Genomic DNA, 12,271 nt, shown 5'->3' with positions numbered 1-12,271 from the left:
GTGGTACCATCTCCTTAAGGAAGATTTAGAAATGTATAAGGGTACACATGGTTGTTACAAAGACTGAGGAGTGCTGTTGGCCTTTCAGGTTTGGAGATCAGGGATGCTAAATGTTCTGCAAAGCTTGGAATACTCTTACATAGTGTAGAACTGCCATGGCCAAAATATCAATAACGTTTCCATTGGTAAACATTGTTTTAAAAGTGACTACAAGGGACTTTCCTAGTGGCGCAGTGGTTGAGAGTCCGCCTGCCGATGCAGGGGACACGGGTTCGTGCCCCAGTCTGGGAAGATCCCACATGCAGCGGAGCGGCTGGGCTCGTGAGCCATGGCCGCTGAGCCTGTGCGTCCAGAGCCTGTGCTCCGCAAGGGGAGAGGCCACAACAGTGAGAGCCCCGCGTACCGCAAAAAAAAAAAAAAAAAAAAAAAAAGTGACTACAGGGCAAAGAATCCATAGGTGCTTAAGATATTTCTATTTGAAATTAAGTTAACACTCCTAGGGTAAAAAAGTCTTCTATAAACCTAGCAGGCAATTCAATGTTCAATTTTCCACAGCAAGAACCAAATTCAAGAAACTTCTTTGCTTTTGGACAATACTCAGAGAGCATATAAGATTGTTTAGAGATTGTTGCAGAATCTCATTTTCTTTTATTACTAAGACTCAAAAAGGGAATTCACATTTTTTATTTATAGAATAATTAGATAAATGGATAAGTCAGTACATAGGGAACTGTAAATCTATGTAATTTGCTATTTAGGTTATATTAGCTAAGTCAAGTTCTGAGTGCACAAAACTTTGTTACTGGAAACATTAGTGCTTCCGGTAACTACATCTTGCACATCTTGCACATATTTCAAGAGCGTTCTTTCTTAGTGTTTCGGATGGCACTAAGACAGAAGGCAATGTTCTAGAGTAGATAGTATATAGGGATGAAAATGAAAAAAGCATGAGTTCTAGTGTTGGCCCTACCATTTACTATGTGAACTTCTCTGTGTTTACTCATCAGTGACATTGGAATAACGGTATTTGCATTATTTGTCTTGAAAGATTGAGATGCAGAGTAACTATAAAATCCCTACAATGACCTGACAAGCTGCCCTGGAACTCGCCCTCCCTCTACCTTATTTCCTGCCTAATTTCCTCTTTCTCCCTCTGCTGCACTGGTTTCTTGTTCCAATGTAAGATCTCTGCACTGACCATTCCCTCTACCCAGACACTCTACCCTTGATAGCTTCAAGCCCACCCTCTCACTCCTTTACCTCCATGAGGTCTCTGCTGAAATGCCACCTTGTCAGAGAGGCAGTCATACACCATCCAATGAAATACAGTGCTCCCAACTTTATTCTACTTTATTCATTTACATAGTCATGATCTACTGTGTAACACCTCAGATTTTACTTTGCTTGCTCTTGTCTATCTGTTCTCTGTAGAATGTAATCTAAAGAAATGCAAAAAATTTTGCTATCCTTTCCTTAGGAATAATATTCTACTAATAAATTAGAGTTTTCTGAATCTGTCCATATAAAAATTTAGCAATCTGTTTAGTTGGGAAGTTTGTATCTCTACTTTTTACTAATTTATGTGAAATTATATATTATTTTTTAAGACATTACATGTTTTCAGACACATAATTCTCATGATTTAGAATAGTATGGAAAGTTACCCTTTTAACCTGTCTACTCTGCCTATCTTAATTATCCCAGCACTCAAATATTCAAAACATGCATTGAATTTGCATATTGTTTCCCTGAAAAGATACTATATTCACTCTATTTTGAAGTGAATTTTTTTCTTCATTAAAAGCAACATGTTATATTTCAAGACTTCAATATGTCACAAGCTAGGTGGGCCAAGAGCATATTATTTGCTCTAATAAAACAGTTTTCTACTGCAGTGTAGTGTAGTGGAAATCAGAGACCATTTCTTATCCATTTTACATTTCTCTCATATATTGTACACAGCAGATGCTCCATAATCATTGATTAATTTGAGTATAGACATTCATGCAGTGATAAGTATCCCCACCCTTCTTTAAAGAGAAATAAAATAAAGAAGATACTTACATTTAGAGCCTGATGAAGAAGATCCACTGGCAGTAGATTTTGATCCCCCTTTCATGGAAAAGGCTCCTTTCCCCCTGCGAGTTGTTACAGCCACTCTGGGACGCTTCAGCGGAATTACTGCACGGGGAGGTGGAGGCACACGCCCATGGTAATCAAATAACCTTCACAAAATACAAACGTGGCTGAGAATTGGTTTATGCCTAAGTGTTCTATCAAATGTGTGAGACGATTAAGAGAATGGCCTTGTAAAAAATGTCAATAAATGTTTTTGTTTTCATTGTTGTCCTCAAGAAGATTCATTTTTCGCTAGAGAAACAGGATGCTAATATAGTCTATGCTTTCTGGGCATCAGAATCTGACCCTTAATATGAACTCATTTTTAAGGTATGAAAGAACAAAGAGCTTTTCAATATGTTGAAATTATGTCGACCTTCATTCCCAAGTATATTTCTTTTCTTGGTTTAACAGATTTATCCATTTTAGGAACAGAAATATTCCTTTAACACATCAGATACTTATTAACACATAAGTGTGAAAGGAGGAATAGACCATGCAGAATCAGGGACAAAGAAAATTACTGTATGATCAGAAAACAGCTCAGAAGGAAAAAAAAATTGGAGTATGTCTAGTTTAAAGAGGGCAGCTATAAGAGACAAATCAATATTGTTCCTTACCTCTCTCTAAGGATTTCCTTAAGTAATGAAAGGCTCAGCTGACTACAGAAAAAAGGAGGCTGAGTTTGAATGAAATGCCCATAGCATGAGGACAAACCTTTGTTGACTAAAGAACTGGTGGGAAATATTTATCAGGATAACTTTTTTACTATTCGATAGACATGCAAATTGAGACTAGAGATATTTGTAGTTAGCTATTAAAAAATTCTCTAACAAAAAAGAATATCAGTAAAATTCTTTGAAGTTTCTGCTAAAAAGTGAAAAATGGTATTCACTACAACCAAGGCATTTTCATTAAACAATGAAAGGAATCAAAACTATAAGAATATTTACTCATTTATATAAATGTATAATTAATAGATTCAAAGTTTCATATTATTTATACTGCATACACATAACAAATTTTTGTGTGACTTAGCACATTTGAGCAGCATAAAAGGGTCAGAGAAATAAATATGATATATATATTCTATTTGCCAGTGAACCAGAGGTATTATTACTTTGTCCACTATAAAGAAAATAGTGTTATTGACTTAGAATGATGATTATTATGTAGTTTACTGTGACACCATTATATGGATTACATTCTCATAACTGCTTTAAAACAGCCAATAAAAATAATGTGAAAGACAGAAATGAGAAAACTAGAACAGTTTTAAATTTTAAAATATCTAAAACCTTCTATAATAGGTTATTTCATAAAATTACATCTCATTTACACATACAGATGGAAATGTGATCATCTCTTTTTGGAAAATAGTAAATGAAATATAATAACAAGATAGGCTGGTTTCCAAATATTCATTCATAAACAATGAAAACTATGACACTATGGAGAAGAAAAGTTGTATATAAAGCACCTTTAAAGCAAAACTTAGTACTAGGATTGTCTTCTACATTAGAGAGCTAAACTGTCCAAAAATGATTTGGAAACATGCTAGGGAAATACTAAGAGATGTCTGGAAAGGAAAATAAATGAAACGAGACAGAGATAAAGAGAGGTGTCATCCTCTGTGCATAAGCAAAGTCCATTAGAGCCAAAGAACTGCCAGCAAATAGCAGGTCATGGATGTCAACACATTATAGTTTACTTCAAAAGATATAGACAGGATGAGGCTGAAAAGGGTTGTGAATCTCATTCATACCACTAAGGGCTGGAAAATCAAAAGGGTCAACTAAGCCTGCCCCTCATTTCAATCACAAAACAAAGTCTACATTACTTATTTATAAGTTGAAATCACAGAGCAACTTAAGTCAGTGAACCAAGATACTAAGGCACTTTTCATGAGCTAAAACACCCAGAGCTATTGAGCGAAAAGAAATATGACAATTGACTGATCTTTCCCAGGGTAGAAGTTGCTGCTTGAAATGAATGGCAAGCTCTTTTGGAGAAACAATTTCCCCAGGACTTGAAAATGCAATTTAGCAGGTTCATTAAATAAACTACTCTATACACTGGGTTAAGAAAATTTCTAAAGCACAACTAAAATGTATAATGATGTAAAAATGCTATACTGGAAATGCAGGCCAAGTAAAGTCACCATATTCACTGCTACTTCAATTACAATGCAATTCAATAATATTTTAACTGCAATGTTTATCAATATTTCTATTGCTTCCCCCCAAACAGGGATTACAAAACTTCCAGTGTTGGCCAGGCCTACTCTCCTGTGGAGAAAAGAGAGCTACATTTGTTCACTGTACTTGTGACATACTTTTAGTATAGGATGTACATTTTAGTAAAATGCTCAGTGTGTGTTGTGTTCTTTGTTGTAAATTCCTATAGGAAGTAACCCTTGTTCTCTGAATATTTTGATGTGTTGCTTCAAAGAAACATGACTCCTTTCTCACCATGGAATCAGGTTTTACCAATTTATTCTGTCACTGTGTTGGGAAGATATGCGGCATCAGAACTTAATTTTTAAAAAGTGATATTGTAATATGCAAACAAAGCTAAATAGGCATTTCATGTGAGAACATAATTTTAAATTTTAATGGAGTTGGGGTGTTTGTTAATTTTCACTGGGCAAAGTTGAGTTTACAAGAAATAAAAAGAAGGAAGACTGGGTATTGTCCTAAAGCATAAAAACATAACAAGATAAGGATGGGAAGGGGTCAGCTTTCTGGGATTGCAAGATGAGATGTAGGGGCTCTTCTAAATTCAGAAGGAAGTAGATGAAAGGCAGCCTTGTGAAGGAGACACAAGCATTGTCTTTCTCATCCGAATCCTGTCTATAGCAAATCAAAGAAAGTAGTCCAACAAAAATTGCCATACAATAGAATTAAATGGAATCCAAATCTCCAAGGTCAGTTAAAAGCGTAAAATTTCTTCCTTCCTCTTGTTTTTTTGTTCTTCCACTCCCAGAATTATATTCCCTTTCCTTTTCTGTAATTGTCCTTCATTTTCCCTAATATTGTTAGAATACTGTTTTTCCCATAATGTTTACAGGTCAAATAGCTAATGATTTATAATGAAGTCAAACACATAATTCTCCCTTCCCTAAGGTCTATTTTAAAATAAAAACTTTAAAAGACCTACTTTCAATCAGTAAATAACATAAATGTAGTCAGATTTTAATAAAAGCAACAAATTGAGGACGTTTGAGGGTCTATTTTATTGAATAAACATTTCTACTTTTCATGTCCCCATTTCTTGTTTGGAATTTTGTTTTCTTTAATAATATCATTATTTCATGTATAATTTCATTATCAAGGAAAAGCTAAAAACTGGTAAACAATTTTAACATTGATTTACTTGATAAAAATAGACATACCTTGTCTCTAGAAAGAATAAGGATATTAGTTATTTTAATAAGTTGCTTTTTAGACAAAGGCAATTTAATGTTATATTGACATATAAAATGAATATAATTTTGAATTCTTGCTTTTACTAAAAGTTTATTATTATTAAACTTCAACAATAATAAAGCAATGTTTACATGTATTTTCAGAAAAAATACATGGAAAAAAAACAACTACCAATCTCTCACCCTAAAACAACTACTGTCATTCTCTATTTTTTTTTTTTTCCACAAGCATTCATATTTTTCACATAACTGAAAACATAATATATGTACAGTCATGTATCCTGGCTAATTCTCTTTGATTTATATTAAAAATGTTTCTCAAGTTTGCTAAATGGTCTTCCTAATGTTTATTTTAATTGCTGTGGTGCATTTTCTCAAGTAGATACACCACAGAATAGTAAATCATTACTTGATTGATGGACTTTTGACTTGATGCCTGTTTTTCACTGTCAACCAATGTGATTTTAAAATTCGTGAAAAAAAATTGAAAATGTAATATTTGCATATTACACTGAACACTAAAATTTCATTTAGATAAATAGTAATTTAAGAAGCAGTAATTACCTGTTTTCTTCTAAATTTCCCTCATAAAAAAGAGTTTTTCATTTTCCTTATTTATGAACCCAAACTTACAGTCCCTATGTGGTTAAATGCTAACCAAATAATGTAGTCTGGACTTAGGGTTAAATAACTGACCTGCCCAGAGCCAAATTCTGACAACAAATTCAGGGCTGTGTTCTCACTGGGGTCTTTTAGCAGATAAATGAAGATCATTAACTCTAGGACCAGAGAAGATTTCCAGCTCTGTCTTGATTCAACCTTGCACCCTTCTGTCTTCAGCATGCTTAACTTCTGATAAAAATAGTCTATAAAACCAAATTAAGGTGCCTATTCATTTTTAAGAAAGGATATATTTGAAATCCACATGAATGATTCTAGCCTATTAGTATATCTGTTTTCTATACTGTTTGAACTACTCAAAATTCGTTTATAATTTCTACCTGGACTTCAAATAAGCTTTTGGTTACAACTGAATCCGAAAATACTTTTTAGAAGCACATTTCACTTCAGACCAGTCAATGAGTAATTCTCATTTCTGTTTTTTCTCCCTAAACTTTTCCAAGATTTTCAGTGAAGCCACCCCTGCCAACAACCCACCCCACATCGGGCTCCATCCCCAATCTTGTACAAATGCTTCTTGAACATGCTTTTAAAGGGCTTTCTGAAATTGTCAATGATCTTTTTTTGGTGATATTTTGATCTTAACTTAATCTTTATATTTTGTACAATTTTTCTATCTTTTATACCTTGTATACAGCTTTGGGTAATTAAAAAGTGAATATAATTAAATAGCAATGGTGAGGTTATAAATCAATAAAATGATTCTCCTATTTAATTCTTACAATTCTGTAATGTGTGTATTGTTAAGCCATTTTGCCCATAAAGGAAACCTGTGAAAAAAGGATGAGATGACTCCCCCAAGTTTAACCAGTCAACACATGCACACCGAGGCCTGAAACTTGCTTCTAACTCCAAATCACACCCTTTGTCAACTGGGCCATGCTACGGTTTCCAAATGTTTTAAGTGGAATCCCATTCTATCAGATGGTAATTTAAATCTGCACAATGAAACAGACGTTGCTTCTTGCTAATACGTTTTTCCAGTATTCATGAATATATACTGTGCTCTATAATCAATGATCTGAGACAAGTGCAACTTGACAGAGTATTTTTCATTAACTTCAACTCTGGTAGCTTCTCTTATGTTAATTTACACAAGGTCAAAATGGATCCAGATCTGAACAATACAGATTTTGAATCACTGATATATATATATATATATATATATATATATATATATATATATATATATATATATATATATATATAATATGGAAAAGCAGCTCTGGCATTTCTTTTTCTCTGTCAATACACGTTTATTCATTACTGGAGGTTATAAATGGCTCAGTGCCTTTCCTGATACTATTGAAAAAAAGTTGGATTAAAACTGCTAATATCTCAGAAATTGAAAACATTCCTCGGGGGTGTTCAATATAATTTTAGGTATACTCCTCCTTTCACTTTACTTGGAAGAGTATATATATTTATGTTTCATTTTAATAACATGTGATGTTTTTCATGTAGAGTCACACTTGACATTTTAAAAGACAATGCCACTGAATGCTGTAACTTATTGGGCAATTCTTTGTGTAATATAAAAAAAGAAAGTTTAGAATAACCACTCAATTCTATTATTTAGTGATACTCTTCATGATCCCTGAAACCATGGATAGACACTAAATTAATTTTTGGAAAAATTACTGCTGGATAAATGTACCAAAACAATCACATTAAGATGGAACTTTGTGTAGAGAAGTTTTCTAAGCTGAAACAGTTTAAGGGTTGAAACTCCCCAATTACATTAGAATTCCCAAAACTGGCAGAAATAGGCTAACAATAGGATGTAAATCAATGTCAGTTATTAAGGTATTATCTCTCAGCTTATGTGAGACATTCAGTCACATCTGGGGTTGGGAGTCTGCAAACCACATTTCTGTGGGGTCCAGCTGGCTCCTTGCTAGGCTCAGCCAATTAAGGACCTGAGAAGAGGAAGAGAGGACTTGACCCTTCCTGCTTTGCTTCCTGTTTTTGTTTTGGGTCCCTTCTCTTGTCAGCATTACTCTAGCCTTGTTTCTTAACCCTGGCAGCAAAAATTCATTCCAGTAGTAGCAACTGAATCCAGTTTGAGTAATTTTGCAACATTTGCAGAACAGTCTTCACACTTCCTCAGAGACCCTGGCACCAGTTGGTATTGCCCCCTTAGAGGTCTGGGTTCCAGCCCCACGGGTTCCCCCTCTGGGCTCAGATACAGCAGCAGCAGCTAAGCAGAACCTCCTACTCACATTGTGAGTTGTGCAAATCCCCTTTTCTACAGTGATATTTGATAATCCCATCTTTTCCTCTGTTTCCCCAACCCTAGAGGTGGTAGCTGCTTCCTGTAGTTTGCTAACTCCATCATATCACTGTGGGTTTTATTGTTGTTGTTTATTTGTTTTTGCCTTTTCAGTTCCTTAATACATAGTTAGAAAGTTTTTACAAACAATTCTCCTTGTTCAACATAACTGTATGATTTCCGTTTTCCTGACAGAAAACCAAGCAGCATGGAGTTAATGGAAATAACTGAATGGTCTCTCTCTGCAGATAAGTGTTCAGCTGCAACTAGAATGTTCTGGGGGGGGGGTAGGAGGAGGGAAAACAATGCAAACAGAATGATCCAGAGGTGTCACGATGGACTATTATGGAAGGACAACTGAGCAACCAGTGTATTGCTCAGTCATAGGGACACTGCTACATGAATAACAGTATAAGAAACATATTCTCCATCACTGTTAATGGTTACTGTTAATGGTTACTAGTAGCTAACATGGATTAAGCACAAAAAACATAACAGGCATAATGCAGGTCATAAAAATATGTTACTTCATTTAATCCTCAGAACAATCTTTTGAGGTAGGCATTAATTTCATGCTCACTTCATAGATGAGACAATAGTTTTTGTGGTATTAAATAAGTTGTCCAAGTTTGCACCCCTAGTAAAAAGAGAAAAAAAAATTGACCATAACTACAAGCAGAGAGTAACTAAGGAGGAATTAGTGTGGATAAAACTGTTAACACTGACTTGGTAAGCTTTTTCTCTTCTCCAGCCTCTCCACTCTGTTTTCCTTTCCTGGGGATCTATGTTCACAGGGAACTCCTGACTACCTCTACTAGTGGCAGATGCTTCTGTCTTTCTTAGCCAAGTAAAAAAATGAAACATAAGCTAATGAGGGCGCAGACTGCTCAGAGAGTCTATTAGCAATACACCCATATTGATCTTTGAACACTTATAAACCAAACAGATTTTATATAAGACAAATAAATGATTTTGGAAATTGTTCAGAGTTAGCTTTTTTGTGTAGTGGAGTGTCATCTGAAAGCTTCAGGCTCTGTAATTATTTGCTGATTAAGGCTCTTGCTCTTTTGCATGTAAAATCTGCCTACCTATCATCTGTCTAATCTATCTAATGATTTTTATTGATAAAATGCAAAAGCAAATATTGGCTTCATTTTAAAAATGAAAAAACTGAAAACCTGCCTAGTTGCCCAAAGTTACAGGTTAATTACCAGAACTTGGGTCTCCTACCATCTACTTCATTTTAGGTAGAAATTCTTTCAATGTGGAAGGATATCACATGATAGAAAATACTTAAGAGATTACAATGCAAAAACATTTTCATATTAACAGATTAAAAGACAATGTATATTAATTGAAAACTTTATTCATAGCAATGAAGACAGTGTTCTGCATCCTGAAACATAAAAGCATATCAGAAAATGTTTATTCATTTGTCAAAAACTAAAATTTACATTTGTCAAAAACTAAAATTTTTAAATAAAGAATATCTAAATGTTATCTTTCGTAGTAACTGGGATTATTTTAATGCTGTCAGATCTTCATATCATTAGGACAAGTTATTATAAGCTATTTAATATTTAAAATAAAATATTATATTTTATAGAAATTATAAAAATTATTTGAGAAAACCATCCTTAAAAATTCATGTTTGGTCATAAAGGGTTGACTAGAGAAATCATTTGCTTAACTCAGTAGTTTGAACATAGTGGTGATAAAGGTATGGTTGTGGATCTAATTTCCATGCAGATAAGCCTATTTCCTGTTATGTAAAACCATAGACTGACATTGCTCCTCTTCTGTTTTGCGTATCCACACAGTTGGTTGTTGAGTATAAATGGAGATCTAGTTTATGATTGTAGTTCTCCCACTAATTAACTATGTGACCTTGGAGAAAACGAAATGTCTCTAAATCTAAGGAGATGAATTAATCACAAAAATTGAGTATCCACTATGTGTGAGACTTGATGATAGTCCCTGAGGATACAATAAGCAAAACTGAGCATCTTCCCTGCCCTTTTGGAGGAAGGAAGGACATAAATAAAATACTGTTGTTGCAGAGAGAAATATAGCAATAAAAACCAGGAACAGTGCTGTGAAGGAATAGTAACAGGTGCTGAGAGGGGAACGGAGGAACCTCATTTAGTCTGAGAGAGGTGTTCATGCTGAGATCTGAAGGATGAAGTCAAGTTAACTAGACGGTGGAGTGAGGTATGAGAAGGAGCAATCAGAAGAAGGTCCCCAGGCAGGAAGGAATACCGTGTTCTTGTGGAACTGAAAAAGGACCCTCATGGCTGGAGCAGAGAGAACAAGACCCTTACAAGGGATTATGAAGTTTCTTCCCTATTTAAAATGTCTATTCTGTTTTTCTCTGTTTGCATTTTTATGCCTTGGAATTTTTATTTGTTTGTTTGAATGAATTTATTTACAATTAAAGACTTAAACAATATTTACCTCATTTTGTGTGTGTTTGTGTGGTCCAATGATCTATCTACACACAGTCAGTCTTTGTTTTGTATATCTCTAATATCTCAATTACAAATGCTTAGTTAAATAACACCAGTCCCCCAACAGCACAAAACAAATTTCAGTTACCACATATATATTAACTGTGAGTAATTTCGTAAAGTCCAAACTTTGCTGCTAGTTTTTCAGTCCACAAATCAATAAGTAAATGACAGATGCTCATGATGATCAGTGGCCAATCACATCACCTCTTTCAAAGTCTGTCAGTGATTTGTCCCTGTGCATCTGTTAGTTCACACACGGATAGCAAATGTGTAGTTGTATTGTTTCCTTGTCTGCTGTTGATAAATCCATGTGGCATTTTATAAAAATGGATAATCAAAAGAAGGGATTGGTGCAGCAAAGAATTGAAAAGTAACACTGGAAATAAAATTAAAATTAAATGTAAATGGATTTAGAGGAGAAATAGCTGACTATAGGGCTGTGGACACTCTTGTATTCAAGAGACTCTAGAGATGGAGGCAGAGGAACTTAGTAAAATAAAATATATTTTTTTATTCCAAATATATATATTATATCCGATATGTTTATATGAATTTTAAGTAGTATGCTCCCCAGAAAGCCCTAAGGATTGATTTGCACAGCCTAAAAATGGCCCTGAATGCCAAAAATTTCCTTCAAAATCCACAAAGCTATTTGATATACAGTTTACCTGAAAAAAAAAAAAATTCCCACAAGGTATCATAAATTGACTTCCTTAAACACGATGCCCACAGATGAAGCAAAATAATGGTTTAAGCCAGAGATAAATGCATTCCTTTACATAAAATTACATCTAAAAGGAAAATATCAGAAATTAAAGATGTTATATTAAAATATGCAATTGTAAGTTGAAATTAAAACATATTGACATAAATGAAGAAAGTGGTTGTGATGTGCTGGGAGGGGACAAAGATGTCCCAGAGGAAGTGACACTTGGCAAAAGAACCACACACTGACGGAAGTCTCAGAGGTAGTTCACAATATTAATAAAATGTCAAAGCTGAGCCAGTCTTGGGAGTATGACAATTCACCAAGGGATAAAAGAGGTGCTTTCTCCATATTATAATAAAAGAAGAAGGCAAGTGCTGTTCAAATTACTTTTGATAAGTCTTTCTTTTACAAAGAAATGAAGCACACTAATTGTCAGTATTTTTACATTACAGTGTTAAAATTTTAAATTAGTGTACTAAATAGCTATTAGTTTCACTGTATTTTCCTATACGTATGAAGAGGGAATTTAAATATATGTATACATGTGTAAATAT

The 12,271-nt window shown here is 34.2% G+C and overlaps 1 protein-coding gene across 1 annotated transcript in view; it reads right to left on the bottom strand.

Annotated features, from left to right (window-relative positions):
• The window catches only part of RALYL (RALY RNA binding protein like), an 850,423-nt gene that overhangs the window by 118,757 nt on the left and 719,395 nt on the right, over window positions 1-12,271 (bottom strand). Inside the window, exon 6 of the mRNA XM_065895776.1 lies at window positions 2,065-2,225. Within this exon, the coding sequence (XP_065751848.1) occupies window positions 2,065-2,225 (161 nt within the window). The remainder of the gene's footprint in view (window positions 1-2,064; window positions 2,226-12,271) is intronic.

This window comes from Phocoena phocoena, chromosome 17 (genome assembly GCF_963924675.1).
Source record: "Phocoena phocoena chromosome 17, mPhoPho1.1, whole genome shotgun sequence".
Taxonomy (NCBI): Eukaryota; Metazoa; Chordata; class Mammalia; order Artiodactyla; family Phocoenidae; genus Phocoena; species Phocoena phocoena.
The sequence above is the reverse complement of the archived record's forward strand: the minus strand, read 5'-3'. Positions and strand labels throughout refer to the sequence as shown.